This window comes from Embiotoca jacksoni, unplaced genomic scaffold (genome assembly GCF_022577435.1).
Source record: "Embiotoca jacksoni isolate LCO1_2020_lvr unplaced genomic scaffold, fEmbJac1.0.p SCAF_12, whole genome shotgun sequence".
NCBI lineage: Eukaryota > Metazoa > Chordata > Actinopteri > Embiotocidae > Embiotoca > Embiotoca jacksoni.
The window spans coordinates 14,937,373-14,958,609 of NW_027185252.1; the positions used below are offsets into that span (position 1 = coordinate 14,937,373).

Here is a 21,237-nt window from a genome sequence, read left to right on the forward strand (position 1 = left end):
GATGTGAAAGCCCTATTGTCCTTCAAGGAATTATTATTCTGCGTTATTATTATTCTCCGTAAACAACTGCATTTTTAGAGGCTTTATCATATTCAAAAGCTCAAAAACAAATTTGCTTTTTTTTTTTTAGTGGGCGTGGCCAAATGGCTCGCCAGCACCCCCTAAACAGATGCTCTAGTGGCTTCATTTACGTACATGCACAAAACTCGGTCGACGTGTATCACACTATGTACAAAAAAAATAACATTGCATCATTACGTCAACTCAACAGGAAGTCCGCCATTTTGAATTTAGTCACCATTTTTGGCGATTCTCACATGTTGTATTTTAACGAACTCCTTCAGATTTTGAGATCCGACCCGCTGGATCCTCGACGTGCAGCTGCGAGGGTCCGCATACCACTGCTTGCAGTTTTAATTTACTTTGGGTTTGAGTTACTTGAAAAGTTGTTATTATACTTTCTGTTGCAATTTGCCTTTGCGTGTATGGGGCTTTCAGTTGTACATTTATACGGATCTTGCAATAATTATTATTATTATTATTGTTCATGTTTTTTTTTTTTTTATCAGAAATCAGATATTCGGGATATTGATTGATGATAACATTGCTTTCTGAACGGGACCTTTCTTTGACTGCGCACATTAGATAACACCTAAATCTGAGCTTTTTTTAATTTCAAGATTTTTTTTTTTTTACAACCCATCTAAGATAAAAGGACGTCTGCAACTTGTTGGCAGTGCTGAAAGTAACTGAGTACATCTACTCAAGTACTATATTTAAGTCCAATGTTTAGGTACTTGTACTCTCCACTGATGCTACTTTATGCTTCAACTCCACCACATGGGAAATATTAAACTTTCTACTCCACTACAATTATTTGACTGCTGTAGTTACTTTAAAATGAAGATTTGACACAATGGAAAATTTTACAAGCTATTAAAATTCAAAACATCATCAACGATCAAACCAAAGTTTTCCAACCTTTTTGGTTCCCTGGCGTCTTACAAGCACTGTGCAGTTGAGGACACATTTCAGCTTTACCACAGAGGGAATTGTTTTCCCTCTGAGCCTCTCATGATTTCATTCCAATAGATGTTGAAGTGATCCGATATCTCACCAAAAAGTAAAGATCAGAGAAACAGTGCAAACACTGAAAAGTGAACTTTGTTTTTTCCTTTCCCAGTAATTATCTGATGACCTATCAGATTTATCTGCTGTCCCTGGATATAAAACTGGATATAAAGAAATTCAAACTAGCTCCACCTGCAGCAGCTACAACAGTAACATGCTGCGGACACACTGATGCTTCACCATTACTATTTCTGATGATGTCATATATAATCAAATCAGTCAGAGGGACCAAACCAGAATTTTTACTTTGATACCTCAGCTACATTTTGCTGCTCATATTTCTGTACTTTTGCTTAAATATGATTTTTTTCATGCAGGACTTTTGCTTGTCATGGAGTATATTTTTTTATATATTACTGTATCGGTATGTAAGTACGGATATGAATACCTCTTCTACCACTGCTTGCTGGACAGTAAAGCTCCTCAACAATTATTTAGGCATTAACAACTACAGTTCCCATGAGCCAGCGCTGCGGGAGCGGCAGGAAGACTTCCTCTGAGTGGGACCTGTTTATGTTAAAGTGAGTATCAGTTCGGCATATATTTAAAGGAAGTTACAAAACTTCAAAGCACACGTTAGTTAAAACAGAAATAGAAATGGAAATGGTTTTCCATACAGGCAAGCTATGGCGTTAGCTTCTTCTTAGTTTATGTTTGAGGAGGCTTTTTCAGATTTTTTTTTTTTTTTTTTTTTTTTTTTTTTTTTTTTTTTTTTTTTAAATAGTGAAGACTTTATTAAACACAATAATGCTCGAAAATCCAGACAACATTTGAATGTACCATGTGACGTTTACTGAGAAAACGAAACTTGCGCTGACATGGACGTGGAATTCAAATGAAAACGTAAAAAGATGATTGTGTGTTTTTTTGTCCTGTTCTCTAATGCTTATGTCATTTGAAGAGGTACTAAGACTGCTATATGATTTAAAATGGATACGGAAAACTACGTCGCTAAACTGAACGAGTACTCGCAGCGGAACCACTCGGTGCTGAGCTATGAGGACGTCGGGTCTGCTGGTCCAGATCACATTAAAACGTGAGTTGAACTGGTCCGATCTGAGACCTGCAAAGTCATGTCCACCCGTCAAGACATTTGGGACTGTAGAGGGACAGTCTTTTTGAATGGGAGGGTTAAAACACATCACATGGATGGCAGCATCCACATTTAGAAGTTGCAGACGATGATCTGCCAAACTGCTCACGTTTCTCCACAGTAGGTGGATCCTGCATGTTACTTTCGGTCATTCACTGCCCCCTCTGATGTTGATTTGCGTTCAGTATGTTGTTTTTTTTGTTTACACAAATCAACGACATGCAACATTAAGGTTAGATTGTATCCTTCAACTTTGAATTGAAATATTATGTATTGGTTTCTGTGGTGAAAAAAAATCAGTAGGATGTTAAAGAATAAGGCCTGATGTGAACTACTTTTAACACGTATTAACAGGAATACACGTATCACACAGCATTATTCACATGTAATCAAATACATGACTTTGTACTTGCATTCGTCTCTCTAGGGATCCAACACTATGTTAATGAAGTGTGCAGATTCACGTCTTTGTTATAGAACCACAACAACTTGCCTGTTAAATCATTTCTATCAATTAATCTGCAGGTTTACACTACGAGTTGTCTTAAATGGGAAAGTCTACCCTGATGGGGTGGGGAAGAACAAGAAGGAGGCCAAACAGAACGCAGCCAAAAGTGCCTGGGAAGGCTTGATGGAGGAAACAGCTGATGCTGTATGAGTATTACACCACTTTATTTACTTACTGTATGTGTGGATATTTTATTTGATGTACTGTTATTTTTGTTGTTTTTCTCAACAGACTGAAAATACAGGCCAAGCTTCTACTGCACCAGCTCATCAGACAGGTATCACTGATATCAACTTTATATGTTGGCTCAATGAATATGGTCATAAGAACAAGTTGATGATAAGGCATGTGGAGACAACCAGACTGGGGAAACATGGTGCAACTCCGTAAGTTTCCACACAGCAGCCACTTTCATTTGCAGTTGTGTATTCAACATTCAAAAGTACATTAAATAAAGTTTGTGTAATATTAGATGCTGTAGCTTTGTGGTTGGTGATAAAGAGTATCCAGCTGTCTCTGGGAAAACAAGGAAGGAAGCTAAGGAGGAAGCAGCCAAGCTGGTGTATCATGAGTTATATGGCAGTAAAACTACAGAGGTGAGTAGTGATACACATCAGTCTATCCTGACTTAGCTGGAGACCCAGAAGATATCAGAAATTCTAGGAAGAAATTGAAATGCTCGTAATTAATTGTACTGATGATGTCACTTGTTTTTGTTGTTTTCCAAGACTAGTGATGAAAAACACAGTGGCACATCAAGTAAACAAAATGTGGGATCGAATCAAAATATGACAGACATCTGGTGAGCACAAACATTAGCAAAACGTTGTTTAATTTAGATTCTTCATGACTGAAAAAAAAATGTGTAAACTAATGTTAAGTTTTCACTCTGTTTGGCTGTTAAATGTTTACTTTCATACATATTTTGTCTTTGTTGTTGCAGTGATCAGACAAAGAACTTGACTGTGAGGACTGAAGACAAGAGTTTTACAGGGTCAAATTTCATAGGACTTGTCAACCACTACTGTCAGAAAACCAACCGCTCTAATGCATTTTTTGAAGAGAGGAGATCTGGCCCATCTCATAACCCTGAGTGAGAATGACTGAACCTCTGTAACCTGAATAGACATTAAATACACCGTATGGAAACTCTTGGTAGTTATGAGAGCATAATCTTGTTTCTTCTCTGCCTAATGCAGATTTTTCTACAAATTAGTAATCAACAACAAGGAATACCCTGTTGGTGAAGGAAAGAGTATCAAGGAAGCCAAACAAAATGCAGCCCAGCTGGCCTGGTCTGCTCTTCAGGAACAGTCGGACTGGGACAGCAAGGTATTTCGTAGTTTCTGTTGTCTTGATGTTTAATATGTCTACCATCTAGCGGATTGTTAAGTGAGCGAGTCCCTCTTTCTGTCATTGGACAGTATTTTGCTTGTAAAGATCATGTTGTATCGGGCCTCTTTTGGCTTCCCCATTATCCAGAGATTTGCGATTCAGCCTTTGTGATTCTGCTTCATAATTCCTTAAGTGTCTCATTTAGGGACTCCATCCTCTTTCTCACTTCTACCATGTCCAAGGTTATCATGGATGCTTTAGACCCCTTGTAACTAGAGCTGGAGCCATTTCAGATGTTTCTTCAGTATTGTCTGCCAGACCTTTACTTTGCTGGTTCTGAGAAGAGTTGCATGTAAAGCGGTAAACTTTTGTGTCATTATTTCAAAGCAATATTTTCTCCCTGTTGTTCTGAAAATCTGTGACCCAAAATGTACTTTTTACAAGGCGTTGTTAGATTGGCTGAACCCCAGCTTGTCTTTTATTGCAGCCATAAGTCAACTTATTATATGTTTTTAACATTAAAAACTTGGCAAAATTTACATAAACTACATCTTGTATTTTACATTTTAAACATAGGTTAAGAAAAAAGCAATAAATATCAAAATCACCTTTTAACCCTTCGAATCCAACGGACGCAAAGTGACTCGGCATTCCCACCAATTCTTTCAACCATTTTTTACTGATCCGGTTTTGAAATGACAACAAACCTTTGCATTTTATTCTGCATAGAGCTGACGTTACATCCCACTTTGTATAAAAGAGTTAAAAAAAAAAAAGGTATTTGCAGGGCGACCTGATAGTCACATTATTAGCATGCATGTCACATGGGTACATATGCCCTCGTGAGCAGCCAGTCTCCAGTTGGGGTCCTGCCCGTCCGGACCTTTGCTGAATGTCATTGCTTTTCCTCAATCTGCACTTCCGCTTTCAAGTAAAGGCATAAAATGTCCATGACAATAATCTCTATATAGATGAATGAAAAATTTATTTTCTTTTAATAGCAATGATACAGCAATTAAGTTTGAAAGATGTGAAGGACTTCAGATATGTCTACTACTGCTACTGTTACCAGTAACATGTTACCATATAGTGGTAAGAAAGTTACAAAATTAAAGACCAGGTTGAAAAAACATTGCTCTTTTTAAAGGGGGAATTCCTTAATCCAGTCATACAGAGGCAGCGGCAGATGTTTCACCCAACATAAAATCTCATTAAAGTAATGTTGCACCCTGTCAGAGAGCATCAGTTACTGCGATGGGTACCACCATTTGTCACAGCCCAACCTCTTCCTTTGGTTTTCAGATAACTCTTCATTCAGCTTTGTCTGATGATGGTTCGCCAGCCAAGCTGTTCACATCACCAAGCACTCTGTGAGGCCCCGATTGAGCAGTATAACAGACCGTAAAGTATAATGTTGATAATACTCCACTAATGTGTGTCATTGTGTCTCTCAAAGGGACTCCGGTCATGCAAAGTCAGGAGGCGTGACCACGACTACAAAGGACTCGGTTGTTTTCACTAATTCATCTCACCCTACCAAGGATCAGGTCTGTTATCTCCTATAAACATTATGTATCTAATACTGGAATAGTTCATCAGTTTAAAATGTTCTGGCTTGTGTAGAAGTTTAATGTAGTTGCTCTAATTTACCTTTTAAGTGAAATCAGTTTGATTAAAGTGGCCTTAATTACTATAGTGCCAGAAGATGACATAAAACGTGATCAGATTGGTAATTCCTGAATATTACACACGTATTTGGTGGAATAAACAAGTAAGAAATAATGTTAAAAGACTAAGCGGCTGTTTTCACCTTGCATCAACATGCCTTCTGGCGAGATCGGATCACAAGTGGCCAGTTTTAAGTCGTCTGTTTCCACCTGGCATTTCATGCGTCTGTGAACAGGTTCTACGAGTTTATCGGTAATTCTTGGTAGTTAGTCTAGCTTTCAGCACACCTCTTAATCAAGTTACTTTTTTTTTGCATTGCACCTTGAGCTCCTCAGATTACTGGAAAGTAAAGGAGGTCATTTTCCTCCTTCAATTGATTTTGAATGGTTGTATGCATAAATGTAATTCTTGTTTTTCTACTTCCCATTAAAAGGTTAAAAGTCCTGATGTGAGGCCTAAAATAAGGTAAGCATCTTTTGAGATTTACAGTAAATCCACATGATAATTTAATGGATATTATTTCTCATTATAATTTTTCTTGTTAGAATTGCTGCAATATTCCCAAATGTACGCAAAAACAGCAAAGAGGTAAAGTTAGAATATATTAATAATGATAGTTTATCTTGGTGGTCCTTGTTTAATATTTTAACTTCTATATTATGACTTTCATTTAGGATTTAATGCCCGATTTCAAACGCAAGAACACAAGAAAATGTCAGAGTGAGAAAACACCAAGCCAGTTAGTAATGTCAAGGTATGGAAAGTTAAAACATTAGATTACAATATAGGTCTTGTTTGTTTACACATATACGCTGAACAAAAATATAAATACAACCCTTTTGTTTTTGTTCCCATTTTTCATTAATTGAAGTAAAAGGTCTAAGACTTCTTCTATGCCCACAAAAGGTTTGTTTCAATTCATATTAGTGAGCACCTCAACTTTGCCAAGATAATCCATCAACCCGACAGCTGTGCCACATCAACATACTGATTAACCAGCATGATTACTGCACAGATCTGCCTTGGAATGGTCACAATAAAAGGTCACTCTGAAATGTGCAGTTTTATAACACAACACAAAGGCACAGCTGTCACGAGTTTTGAGAGAGCATGCAACTAACATTATGACTGCAGGAATGTCCACCAGAGCAGTTGTCTGTGATTTGAATGTTCATTTCACAACCATAAACTATCTCCAACATCTATTCGGATAATTTGGCAGTACATGCAATCAAGGCAGACCACGTGTGACCACGCCAGCCCAGGAACATATGTTGGCTTCACCAGCAAGATAATCTGAGACCAGCCACCCAGACAGCTGATGCAGCAGTTGGTTGGCACGAATGAAGAATTTCAGCTCAAAGTGTCAGACAGAGTCTCAGTGAAGCTCATCTGAGTGCTTATTATCGTTACCAGACATGTCACCAACTGAGCCTGTTTGGGATGCTCTGCAACCGCATAAAAGACAGCATGTTTCAATTCCTGCTAATATCCAGCAACTTTACACAGAGGAGTGGAGGAGCACTCTACCGGCCACAATCAGAAACCTGATCAACTCTACGTGAAGAAGATGTGTAACACTGTATGAGGAAAATGGTGGTCACACCAGATACTGACTGAAAAAAATGCACATCTGTAGATATGTGTAATTGTGCCTAGTTCGGAAAGAAAAATAAGAGATAAAACTGCATTTTAGACGTGTCTTTTATTGTGTCCAAGTCGCATGCACACCTGTGCCTTTGTGCTTGTGAGGCGGTCGGAAGTGCTGCCAAAACTACAGAAACGACATAAAAGACAGCTCGCAGGAGTGAAATGAACATTCATGTACATGGTGGACATTCCTGAAGTTATCATGCAGATTGCTTGCGCTCTCAAATCTTGTGACATCTATGGCATTGTGTTGCATTACACCCGTGCAATAATCATGCTGTTAACTCAGTATGTTGATGTGCCACACTGGTCCGGTGGACAGATGAACTTGACAAAGGTGAAGCGGACACTAACACAGATTTGAACAAACTAGAAATAAATCTATTGTGTTTATACAGACAGGTATATAGACAGGTTTATACCTGATGAAAAATGGGAAGGAAATCATTTTTGCCTCAACAATATTTGTGTGAATTTCAGGGGGTTCACATCAGAATTTGACTCCATAGAGCGCCTCGGTAAAGGAGCCTTTGGACGTGTTTTCAAGGCAAAACAAAAACTGCTGGAGAAATATTATGCGATAAAGATTGTTCGCTGCAGAGAGTAAGTCAAGTATTAAATAAGTTTTCTGAGCGATGTATGGTGTGTTTATAAAAGAAATGACGCATGCTATGTAAAATAAGTTGATGGTTTTATCAGCTTGAGTCCTTTTGTTGTACTTCTGTGAATCAGAAAAGCTCTTCGTGAGGTGAAGGCGTTGTCAGACCTCAACCACAGTAACATTGTTCGATACTACTACTGTTGGATTGAGGATTCAGGATACCAGTCGGAGAGCATAGACGACAGCTGCAGCACTTCGCAGTAGGTCCCATACACTTATTAAAATCAATTGTGCAATTTTCTTATTTTCTAAACACAGGTTATTTCAGCATTGGTCTGTTCTTTCTGTTCAAGGTCTTCCAGTGATTCATCTGTAAAGTACCTCTATATTCAGATGGAGTTATGTGACACAAAAACACTGAGAGTGTGGATAGATGAGAAGAACACCCAGAACGTGAGGAAATCTCTGCAAGACTCCAAGAGAAGAGAAGGAAGTCTGATCATCATGCAGCAAATAGTCAGCGGAGTAGAGTACATTCACTCCAAGAAGTTGATCCACAGGGACCTGAAGGTGAGACAAAGTGGGTAAAATCATTGATTAAATCAAATCAGTCATGAAGCCACATGTTTCTTTCGTTCTTTCTTTCCCACGGTTAGCCTGCCAACATCATGTTTGGGCGAGATGGAAAAGTGAAGATTGGAGACTTTGGTCTGGTCACAGCTGAGATTGAGGACGATGCTGAGAATGCAATCGAGAGAACTGTGTTCAAAGGAACTCCATCTTACATGGCTCCTGAGCAGGTGAGATCAGCTATACTGACATTAACTTTAGATTTTTCTGTATAGTTAAATGTTAAATGACAGCTGGCCTGTGGAGATTTTAACCACTAGTGTTGCTGTACAGCTGAAGTGTCTTCTATTAATACTGTGATCTTGTTCTATGACAGAAGAGAAGGAGTCCTTACGACCGAAAAGTTGACATATTTGCTTTGGGGCTGGTATATTTTGAGCTCCTTTGGAACCTCTCTACTGACAGTGAAAGGAAAGCGGTGAGTTTTTCAAAGACAAAATCCAAAATAATATCTACTTTTTATATTTCTTCTCAATATTAACTGATTATAAATTGCTTTGAATTTATTCCCAAAACAGGTAAAGTACCATTTATCTGATTACAGACATCAAATGTTTGATCCTGACATTACCACAGCAGTGTTTTCCATTGGTTGAGATTTTAGTTTTGGTGGTGGGTAGCAGCGCACGCCTCGGGGCGTATACCAACACTGATACCGTTTATTGGCACTGATACATGTTGATACTCTGATCAATACTTCTCTTCATGATTTAGTACAAAAAATACAGATATAAAATAAGGATGTGAAAAGATTCAACTTTTTTTTTTTTTTTTTATTATTACTTTTTTTGCCTGAAACAATTTTAATTGCTTCTTCAGTTTCCCGTAAGTGAGGAACCGGGATGGATATTGTTATAATTTTTATGATACAGCTGCTCTTACTTGTACCACTTATTGATTCAATACTCTAATGATACTCTAAAAAGACACCACAGCACGTACTGTATATAAATGACCACTCTTGAGTAGCAAACTGCAGTAGCATTATTTTAAACAGGACTTTTTCTTTGACAGTATTTTTTACTGTACAGCAGTTTACCTGCAGCTCCCTCATCACTAATGATCCACCGCTGCTCTGACTGATGTCAAACTGAAACTGTGAGTTTCTGACTGACAGTTCAGATGACACTATGACCTTTTCAGGCTGAAATAACTATCAGCTCGTTAATGGTTAGTTTGAATTGTTAATCCATGTTCATATTTAGTCAGTCCTGTGTGTCTGCAGGCTGCTTTCATACTGCTGCACTGACACATAAACTTTGACACAGATCTCGCACTGAGAGCGTTGTCCTCTTGTCCAGATCACCAAATATACTCAGGCGGCTGTTCATTTACCTGGGCAGCTTGCTCAAGTAAAGTTTATTTATGGAAACACTGCACAGAACAAAATGTGCGTATTTCCTTTTGATTTATCATAGTAGGAAAGCACAGGTTTTATTAATATCATTATCAGTGACTCCGTTTGAGTCAAGTTTCCCAGTCAGTCATTACAGTGAGCCAGCAGGCATCAGACCAGGACCCTTGGGCTCGTCAAAGGATCTGTTATGTTACAAAAGGTTTGTTGGACATCTTTTTACTTTGTATCACGCCAATAAAATGTTCCTCCTCTCCCCTTTTTGCACTGCATTAATTACAGATGTGGGATGATGCCAGAAACCAGAAACTTCCTCAAAGATTTTACCATCATTTTCACCAAGAGGTACGTCAACATTCTTTCAATTTACTTGACACATGAAGCAGTATTTCCACTGGGTGACAGTCATATGTAATTTTCTCCAAAAGGCCAGAACTTCAGGCTGAGATACAACAATTCATCTGTTAAGCCTCAAAAGATCAAACTTAATGTGTTGATGTGTGCATAAAAGTGTCAAATGTGAAGCGGTACAGGTGAAGGTTTGGGGGAAAGTCAGCTGGAGGGAAATACAGTTAACTGGAAACACTTCCAACAGTCATGACTATTGTTGAGATCCAATTAACTCTTCTTTTTCCTGTTTTTTTTTTGGTTGCAGGGCCAAATTATAAAGTCAATGCTGTATGTGAACCCAGAAGACCGACCAGAAGCAAGTAAACTAAAGACGGACTTGGAAGAGATAAAATGTTCACTTACGATGCTTAAAAATATGCTGCATGACAGTCAGAGTGTCTGACAAGGAAATACTCGTACAGGCATGACTGTAAATGCAGCTTCATATTCCGTAATACATGGAGGGCTTGGATGCTAAAGGAAGTGTCTTTTTTAATTACTGCTTTCATGCACTGATATGACATAATTTATCATGGTTATGTAATGTCCGTTACTATACTGAAAGGAAAAAGACTCAGAAAGTATTTTAGAATCAGTGAATGGAACATGAATTACATTATTCACTTTTAACAAATAACCATGTTCTGTCAACTGGCATGAAATCATGCGCTGTATGAAATGTTTAAATGTGCTTCTACACTTTTTTTGTAATGAAAGGCTGAACTGGAAGATAAAAAAAATTGGAAACAAGGGTTTTAAAGATCATCGTCCATACAGTTTCTATACGTCACGCACTGTTGTACTTTTGTTTACAATTTGGGGATTTTAGTGGGTGCTTTATGGTTCTTTACTAATGGCCTACTTTCTGTCTTTACATTCAGATGAGTCTGTAGGGGAATTTAATCAGCCCTCAGTTTATGTACTTGATCCAAAAAAAAAAGATCTTTACCAAATGCATGTAGTAAATGAAAATGGCATTGACAACCATGTTCAGATGTGAAGATTCAGCTTTTGTGATATATAGGACTTTATATACAAGTATTTCTTAGTTATTACTTTACCTCAGAGCAATGCGAGCAAACCTTTGCTTGTTTACTTTACAAAACAGTTTCCATAAAACAAAACTTAGTCTGTAATTGCCTTTGGAAGTGAAGTTTATGATTGATAAACTTCAGAGACTCAGAATAAGATTCAGGTTTAAGCTCTTAGGAAAAGCAGTGAAATCTACCTACTAAGTTTACTAGTAGTGACTCGCTTCAATAAATGCGGTTTTAAGGAATGTCAGGAGCCAGGAAGGGAACAAAATCTAATTTTGAGGAATATCAACAGGAACTATTTCAGGTCCCGCTGCTCCTCCACCTCTTGTGATCGGGGATTGTTTAGCTCTAGCAGATGGACTTGGGTGTGGCTTTTAAAGAACGTGTTAATGAAAACTACACTCAGCAGGTAGATCCACTGAATGAGGTCACACAGTTCTCCAGAGGAGCTTATTTGTTTCCACATTTGGTGTTAAATCTACTCCTCCCAAACTTCCTCTCTGACTCATACCTTGCCTAAGTATGATGTGCAAGTTTAGACTTATCAGACTTTGGCCTCAAACACACTCGACTACGGTACAGAGACGCAGCTGTGAAAGCACCCCACATGAACGTCTTCTGAAAATGTTGCCCACCACCCTGACACTTTCTGGGCTCCCCGCTGGACACATGGATTCATTCTGCAGAGACGATCAACAAAACAGCAATACAGTTGCTGATCATGCCACGTAGGGGGCGACGCTGTCCGCCGGTTTCAGTTTCGATTATTCCACCTTTTAAGCAACTTGATACGTAGGAATCGAAACTTCCAGACTGAAGACAACGCAGTCGGAGGAGATCACGGACGTACGCGATTTTTGGGAACAGAAAAACGATGGCGGGAGGAGTACTGTGAGCTCCGCACCGTCTTCTCTCGTTTTATTTACGATGGATATTGGAAACTACGTTGCCAAACTAAACGAGTATGCACAGAAAAATCGCCTTCAGCTGCACTATGAGGATCTTGGCTCTGATGGTGATGACCATAACAAAACGTGAGTTTAACACATTTCTGGTACCTGCAGTTTTATGTGCTTTTGGACAATAATCTGTCTGGCAGCACTTTGAGGCGAGGGGCTCTTTTATAGGGTGGCATGTGATGGGTGAGGTAGGGCTTCATTATCAGTTGTACACGCAGAAAGGACATTTTAGGAAATTCTTTTTTCTGAGGTATCAGAAAAAGGGCTTGTCACAACTCCGCAGGCTACTTACACAACTAATATGGCGATATGTTCATGTTTCCGATTGTAGCAGAGGAAAAGGCTGGAATAACCTGCTCTAGCTCTAAATTTGCCCTTTGCTCTGTAAATTCCTAATTTGTGAATCTAATACTTTTTTTGTGATGAGGTCATTGTTTTAAAAAGCACAAATGTAGTGAACTCAAAGAAAAACAGATGCTTCAAGTTGTAAGGTATCCGCTGGACCGGGATTGGCCTTGAAACCAGTGGTAAAGTCATAAATCATATTGACGCCTTAAACTCAGATTTTAGGTGAGAGCTCAGAGAAACTTTCCACTTTTACCTGGTTAAGCAGAAAAGTTTTTCAGTGTTAAACATTGAACACAACATTCTGCAGTTTCAGCCTGTAAATACAAACACAGCTGAACAAGGTATAAGTGTTAGAATTTCCTGGAGCCTCAAAGTAGTCAGCAGAAATGATGAGTTCAAATATTGCCTCCCAGAGTCTGAAAATGGTAGTGTACAAATACATGTCATTTATTGTTACTCAACTAGTTCCTCTCAGGTCGACTCATGCAACAAAACTCTTACAATGACTCTACAGATTCACCCTGAGGGTGGTCCTGGGTGGTGATGGTTATCCCCAAGGTGTGGGAAAGTCCAAGAAGGATGCCAAGCAGAATGCAGCTAAAAACACCCTGAATTACTTGATTGGAGGTGAACATCAAGACTCAGCTGACTCAGTAAGATCATTGTTCCTCTTTGCTTAACTAAAGCATATAGGAGATAGATAAAACACCAATCCATGGCACACACCTTCTTGATGTATATGTTATTATCTTAACAGACAGAACATGCAGGAGCTTCCGCTGCACCAGTTCACCAGGCGAGTATCAACTACATATGTTGGCTCAATCAACATGGTCAGAAGAATAGGGTGGATATAACGTATGTGGAGACAACAAGGCCTGGACCAATTAATGCCATCCCGTAAGCCTCCTTACTGCATCCTAATTATTAGCCACTGGATTTTGTCACCATTGAAAAATGCAATAAATAAAAGATTTTGATTTCAGATTCTGTAGCGTCAAAGTTGGTGATAAAGAGTATCCAGCAGTCTCTGGGAAAACAAAGAGGGAAGCTAAGGAGAATGCAGCCAAGCTGGTGCATGAGGAGATCTATGGGAGTAAAACTACAGAGGTGAGTAGTGATACACACCAGTTTGTTTCTTGATCATAGGCCTAAAACACAATCAACAGGCCACAATCCCGTGTCAACCATCTTAAAATTGTACTTTTATATTTTTAAGACTGATGATGAGAATTACAACGATGCGTCCGCTCAACACAATGAGGACATTAACCAACATGTTGCAGGTATCTGGTGAGTAAAATCATAGTGGCAATGAATTGTTTAATTTTGGCATCTTCATCAGTGTAAAATGTTGTTTGTAACAGTAATGAGACAAGCAGCCTGAGTGTGAAAGACCACAGCTTTGAAGAAACAAATTACAAAGGACTTGTCAACCATTACTGTCAGAAAACAAATCGTTCTAATAAATATATTGAAGAGAGGAGATGTGGCCCACCTCATAGCCTCAAGTGAGTATGACTGAACCTCTTCAACCTGAATACACAATACAGCCGTGCTATGCTAACTCTTGATTGATGTTCAAAAATATGGGACTGGTAATATAATAAGCTAAACCATTTCCACTTTTTCACAACACAGATTTTTCTACAAATTAGTAATCAACAACAAGGAATACCCTGAGGGTGAAGGAAACAGTATCAAGGAAGCCCAACAAAATGCAGCCCAGCTGGCCTGGTCTGCTCTTCAGGAACAGTCGGACTGGGACAGTCAGGTAGTTAATGATCTGCTCCCTTTCTAGCATCAAATATAAACTGGCAGAATAATACATGGTTGGTTTCAGATCTTTGTACACTAGGTTATAGTGGATTTATAGTGGTGGCAGCCAATTGCAAAACCAGCTTTTTTTTTAATGAAATAGTTTCACTGAGGTGGAATTATGAGTAACATTATTCCAAACACCCTTTTCTGTCCACTTTAGGTGTCCTTCAAGTCAACAGAATCTGAAGATTGTGCACCATCTGTATTGTCAGCAACTACACAGTAAGGCACTTACTCACATTAGCTGGACAGCAGATTGTAGAGTTTATTATTATAGCTCTATAATAATATTATCACTACTTCGCAATGAGGAAGCGATACTTATTTCTGTTGTTATCTTTTTCTAGGGACTCCAATGCAGCATCATCACAAAACATGCCAAGCAGCACAAGTGACTCAATAGTATTTGCTGATTCATCAAACTCTTCCCAGGCCCAGGTCTGTTAAAAGCACACATTTGTAGTCGATAAAGCAATAATCTGACTGTAAGTCACATTGTAAGACAAAAGAAAGGTTAATTTGTGTCTGCGTTGATCAGACAGGCTTTCTGTCTGCAGTTAGTCCCGTGTGTAAGTGTCTGAGCACGGTCACCACAAAATGCTTTTATTTTGAAAAACTATCATTATAATATTTTCAAGCCGGGCAGTGCTTTAGCTTCTCTGCTCTGCAGCCAGTGTGTCTAAAAGGCTGTAATGATACTGACTCACACTAATGGTGACAGGAGCATGTCTGTGATTTACTTTAATGAAAAATATTGATGGTTCCACTAAATCATGAATTATTGCCTGAAATCTAATAGGGTACATCATTTGGTCAGATCGAAATATACTGTTTACATTGTAGCAACCAAACACTTTTTTGTGTGTTTCAGGTGTCCCTCGGGTCAACTGAGTCTGAAAATAATCCATCAACCAACTTCTCCAAATCAGTGTCACCGTAGGTCTCTTTAATGACACGAGTACTAAACCAGTGTTTAAAAGTGTAAAGTATTACTATGAACATTGTAGGTCACTAATGTCTCTCATTGTTTTCTCGAAGACGGTCTTTTGAGTCATCACCGCAGAGCATGGCAACAGATTCATCAAACTCCTCCAATGATCAGGTTCGTTATTTCTCACATAATTATCTAAAAATTTGATACTTAGAGGAGCAGTGTGCAGGATTTTGTGGCATCTTAAGTTGCAGGTCGCAACCAGCTTCCTTCACCCTTCTGCTTCCAAGCATGAAGGAGAACCCTTCAGTTAATGTAAAAATACAAAAGGTCCTGCAGAGGCATAGTTTGGTTTGTCTGTCCTGGGCTACTGTAGAAAGCAACGTGCACCATGTCAGGCTCCATGGATGTGAACCTGCTCCTGTAGATATGAAAGGTTTATTCTTAGGTAATAAAGACACAGCTCAAATTCTTAGTGATTATAAACTAATAAAAACATAATAATGAACATTATTTTACATTTCTGCCAATCGATCCCTGAAACCCTACACACTGATCTTTTAAAATAAAGGTTCATCCCTGTACAATCTGTATAACAATAGTAACATAATAAAAGTTTATAAGTTTTTCTAGTGAAGAAAAATAGAGATCTTCAAGTTGCTGTACAGTCAACACTAATGATCCTTGTGATCGCACCTCATTCATTGAGAGATGCTGCTTTCAAAGACTGAAGCTGTAGCAACATAGAGGAGCTTCAGACTACAACCCATTTGAATGATTCTCACTTACTGAGTTGTGGCTGTTCGACTTTTAAAATCCTTATATTTTATTCCCTTAGAATGCTGTCAAAAACAATACATCAACCCAACTAAGGTATGAAGCATGTAATTGTACAATCATGTACTACACACTGCATTTCACCGACATGCCTAAACAGTTTTGTGAATGTCTGCAGATTTACATCGGAATTTGATTCCATAAAGCGTCTTGGCAAAGGAGGTTTTGGTCGTGTCTTTGAAGCAAGAGATCGACTGTTGGACAAGTTTCATGCTGTAAAGATTGTCAGCTATAATAAGTAAGTGAAGTATATAGTTCTATTTAGTCAGAAAGCACATTCACATTTCAGTAACAGATTCATCACAGGATAGCTTGATAGTTTATTTCAACAATTTCCATGTCATTGTTTGATCAGAAAAGCTCTGCGAGAGGTGACGGTATTATCAGACCTCCAAAACAGAAACATCATTAGGTACTACAGTTGTTGGGTGGATTTGGAATACGAAGACGACCAGACAGATAGCAGCTCTACTGATTTTGAGTAAGTCTCGTCCTCTCATAAAATGTTGTATACTTATTTACTAAAAATGAAGGTGTGCCATGTTGCTATTTTCTTTTCTCTTTCTTGTCTTAGATCTAACAGTGATTCATCTAAAGAGTACCTCTATATTAAGATGGAATTATGTCAAGACAAAACCCTTAAAGACTGGATCCAGGTTGAGAACGAGAAATCTCCTCAAGACTCCAAGAGAAGAGGAGAAAGTCTGCGCATTGTTCAACAAATAGTCAGTGGAGTTGAGTACATTCACTCCAAAAACCTCATCCATAGAGACCTTAAGGCGAGTCTTGGGCTGTTACTTATAATACATTTGTTTATGTGTTACGGCGTTTGGCCACTGAAATATGTTGACAACTATTGTCATCAAAATCTGTCGGCTTTACTGAGGTTGCCACTTCCAACCCCAGTGAATTCAACCACTACTGCGGGGACAGCAATGACTAGTGGTTGCAGTAGTGGTTGAATTCACTGAGGTTGGAAGTGGCAACCTCAGTAAAGCCGACAGATTTTGATGACAATAGTTGTCAACATATTTCACTCTGGCAACAAAGGGATGGCCGGGACGATCAACTTTACCATCTTTAATTCAAATCTCTGAGATCACTGATAATTTATTTCATTCTTTATGAATTAAAATAGTAACAACTTAAGCCTGTTATTTGGTCATTTATTGATTTAAAGCTAATAAAACAGCTGCTGCAGAAGGCTTGCACATTTTTTCCAACAACTGCTAAGTTAACCAGATCACTTATTGGAGCTTGACATTAATTTGTTTTAATTGCCGCTTTTGCTTTCCAATGTTTAGCCTGCCAACATCATGTTTGGACATGATGAAGAAGTAAAGATTGGGGACTTCGGTCTGGTCACTGCTGAGACCTGTGACAATGACCAAAACCTGATGGAGAGAACCAAACGAACAGGAACCAAATCCTACATGGCCCCTGAACAAGTGAGACGTTCTTCGCTGTGTTAGGGTTAGAAAGCTCACTATTTTTGAGTGCATAAGTATAGAAACATGCAGTGCTCTATAAGTACAACGAAGATGGACTCAAAACAGACCAGAGCGTGAGTGTGAAAGATGGACATTTTCACCCTCAAACGTTGCCATAATGGCTACGTAGCGTAAAGGGAGGGAACCACCATCCCAAAGGTATTTTTTAACAGTGGTGTCTGAGGAAGCTGCTGCTTTTGCTGAACACTGCTAAGTGTTTATTTTTCACTTAGTTCCTATACTGCTGTTCAATAGAAGCCATCAGTATGTTCATTGTATGCCTTAAACCAAAGACACAAAATGCTGGCTGATGCATTCGGATGCTATGGTTTTTTCCAGTAAGTGAAGAACGGCCATTTGTGAGAGAAGGCTACTGTATGTGAATGTAATGAGGGAAGTGGCCCATTTGGCACACAGCATGGCATTAGATTCCTCTTTATTATTGTATCAAGTGCATCTATTTCTTTATATTTTTACAAGCTCAGCTAAACGTTCTATTTACTACTCCTTGTACAACTACTACATGTGCCCACCATACCACTTCTCCTAGGTTTCCTGAAACAGTCCAGTATCCAACACTCTCCTCTGCTGCTTTGCCGGTCATAAATTCTCTTATTAACTTTTTTCCCTTCTCCATTAACCTCGTCATTTCAGTGGTGGTTGCATTGTTTACAGCTTTCCGGGCTGTAGATTTAAATTTCACAAATCTTACCTCATATGTAAGCAGGGACACGCACTTTACTTTTTTTTTTTTTTAAACTTAAAATTGTTTTAATTACAGAGGAGTGAGAAGACCTATAACCAGGAAGTGGACATGTTTGCTTTGGGGTTGATATTCTTCGAGCTCCTTTGGAAACTCTCTACTGGCAGTGAAAGAGCACACGTGAGTCTCATAAACAAAAGCTAACATTGTGTTATTAGTAAAGTTTCCGAAAATTACTTGCCATGACAATGACACCATATTACGTAGGTCTAAGTTTATTTTATACAAATTAGAGTGCAGGTAGTAACGAGACGCAAGATGTTGATTTCTTGATACGACAGAACATCTTTCAACTCGTCTTAAATCTTTTTTGTATTTATTTGTAATATTACACTGAGCGTAGTTTGGATGATTAGTTTATTACAGACAAGCTAACATGTTTTTGTGTCCTTTTATCACTGCATGAATACCAGATTTGGAACGACATCAGAAGCCAGAAGTTTCCCGACAGCTTTTCACAGACTTTTCACCGAGAGGTAATTACCACATTCTTACTATACTAATTAATTTAATTGAAACATGGAACAATATTTTGCACAGGATAGCACTTTGTCATGACGGTCTCCATAAGAGCAGTATTGGGGCTCATATACAGGGATTTGGTCAGTTTAAAAAGATTTTCATTGAATGGTCAATTATCTGAACAAATGTTGCATTTATTATAGTTTGTGCAGAGATTTTGAATCGATTTGTTGTGGTTTTATTTGTTTGTTTTTTCGCAGTACCTGATAATCAAGACATTGCTGTGCGAGAATCCAAAAGAACGACATGGAGCAAGTGCACTGAAGGCAGAGCTGGAGAAGTGCACGCAGACATTCATCGCATCAAAACAAATGCGCCAGGAAAATCGAACCGTCTGATTTTCACAAGAAAGAGCTCGTGAACAGTCATAGAAGCAGAAGATTTTGTCTTCTGATTACTGTGATTTAATGACATGAGTTTAATATACTGTCTTATATCGGAAAGTACAACCCTGTATTTAATGGACTGTCACATGAGAATAGGGAATTACACATGAAATCAAACTCTATCATGATTTTAAAAAGTAATTTTTACATGACTTCACTTTGCTCTGCAGCTAATGCTCTCAATAATCATGTAATTTCAACTCCGGACATTTTATTCTGAACTGAGAATGTCTAAACGTAGTTTAAATGATGTTATGTTACAGCCTTTGCTTTTTACTGACTGTGTTGTGTTGGAAATGGGGCATATTGGTCATTTATTCATAGCTTTTACCTTGCAGCATGCAACCGGGATTATAAGAGTCTAAGTGAAGAGGAACCGAGCACATTTAGCATAATACAGGAAGTGTACCTCTTTATTTAGATTGTTGCTTCATCCCTGATGTTGAAGAAAGAGGAGGGAGCAGTTGATAATGAATAGACATATTTTTTTAATGTAAGATAAAACAAAGCATCATGAGATGTCATCGCAGCTTATATCGCGACAATTACATGTTGAATGCCAGTGATAAAAAGGCAACTATACGGGGACAATATCAGGAACTTTCCTAAAGGCTTGATTTCCCCCCCGAGAGAAACAATATGTGCACTTCTATTTTCATTTTAACTGCAATATGAATCAGATACATCCAACAATGGAAGAAGGGCCATAAATAGTGTGTTGGGTTTATGCTGTGTACAGTGTGTAAACCAGACGAATAAACATGTTGTTCTAATGTAACAAACAGAATAAAAAGAAACTGGACCAAGTTGTTGATGGATGCTCAGTGATGGTTCTCTGTATTAGCTGGCTAATGATGCCAAGTTCCAGCTCACAGAGGAATTAAAGGGAATAAAATGGCAGATATACTTCCAAAAGAGGTCTTCGAACAGGAAGTTCATTCACCAAAGCAGGAAAAAAGGAAATAATCAGAAGCAACATCATGAGAGGCAATATAACTGATAAGGCCAAAACGGAGACATATTTATGCAATACAATATAATGTAAAGAACTGGAAGAAACACCGAAGAGGAAAACATAATAATAATGTTTAGATTGGGACAAGACTAAATAACAGGCTGAGGAATCATGCTTTATGTCAGTGTTTATGATGTAGCATCAGAGGAGCTAGACTAATTTCAGTATCAAATACATAATCAATGATGGAGTAGAGCAGACCTGGGCATTGTACGGCCCCCGGGCCACATCCGGCCCTTTGGCTGTCCCTGACCGGCCCACGTGAGGTCAATGGTAAATTAGGAATCAAACGTAAATAAGTGTACATCATGCATGTGTAACCCAGGTAATGTTCAGTAGCCCAATTTACAGATGTTCCCTAAACGTCTCACCACGCGAGCTCGTGGTCTGAACCTCTTGGCGGTTGCACGTAGCAGAGCCCTTATCCCCCCCTCCCACTCTGTGAACCACGCACTCACCTGCCGGAGACCAGGTGAGACAGCTGAGACAGGTGCAGGACGCACACGAGATTTGGAGCAAAGCACGACATTTTGAGATTCCCAAGAGATATCGAGTGCTTGTTAACTAAGTTGTGTCCGAGAATTGTGAGTAATTTACATTGAGGAACATCGCAAAGTAAAAACCAGTCAGGATAACAATGTTTTGTATGATGTGAATTAATTATGGTCATTGTTAGGAGCTGTTTTAGCCTCACACCGCTGGCGGCTGATGAAGCCATGAAGCTGACGGAAGCACAACGTTACCGCTGCTGACCTTGCGCGAGGGAAG

General features: G+C 38.8%; 1 protein-coding gene across 1 annotated transcript; it reads left to right on the plus strand.

Annotated features, from left to right (window-relative positions):
- The first annotated feature begins 1,927 nt into the window (after window positions 1-1,927).
- Window positions 1,928-20,266, plus strand: eif2ak2 (eukaryotic translation initiation factor 2-alpha kinase 2). The gene is given in 37 exon segments (XM_069144121.1): window positions 1,928-2,167; window positions 2,750-2,876; window positions 2,964-3,118; window positions 3,205-3,328; window positions 3,461-3,534; window positions 3,676-3,825; window positions 3,932-4,064; window positions 5,370-5,437; window positions 5,524-5,614; window positions 6,169-6,200; window positions 6,281-6,323; window positions 6,410-6,489; window positions 7,866-7,988; window positions 8,118-8,556; window positions 8,643-8,786; window positions 8,933-9,034; window positions 10,253-10,315; window positions 10,626-10,757; window positions 12,190-12,431; window positions 13,219-13,357; window positions 13,462-13,604; window positions 13,691-13,814; window positions 13,924-13,997; window positions 14,072-14,215; window positions 14,346-14,478; window positions 14,686-14,747; window positions 14,873-14,963; window positions 15,397-15,461; window positions 15,564-15,627; window positions 16,295-16,329; window positions 16,412-16,531; window positions 16,649-16,774; window positions 16,868-17,072; window positions 17,598-17,741; window positions 18,565-18,666; window positions 18,960-19,022; window positions 19,269-20,266. Coding segments are annotated over 37 exon segments (4,401 nt in total). The 5' UTR covers window positions 1,928-2,060; the 3' UTR covers window positions 19,407-20,266.
- The last annotated feature ends 971 nt before the right edge of the window (window positions 20,267-21,237 follow it).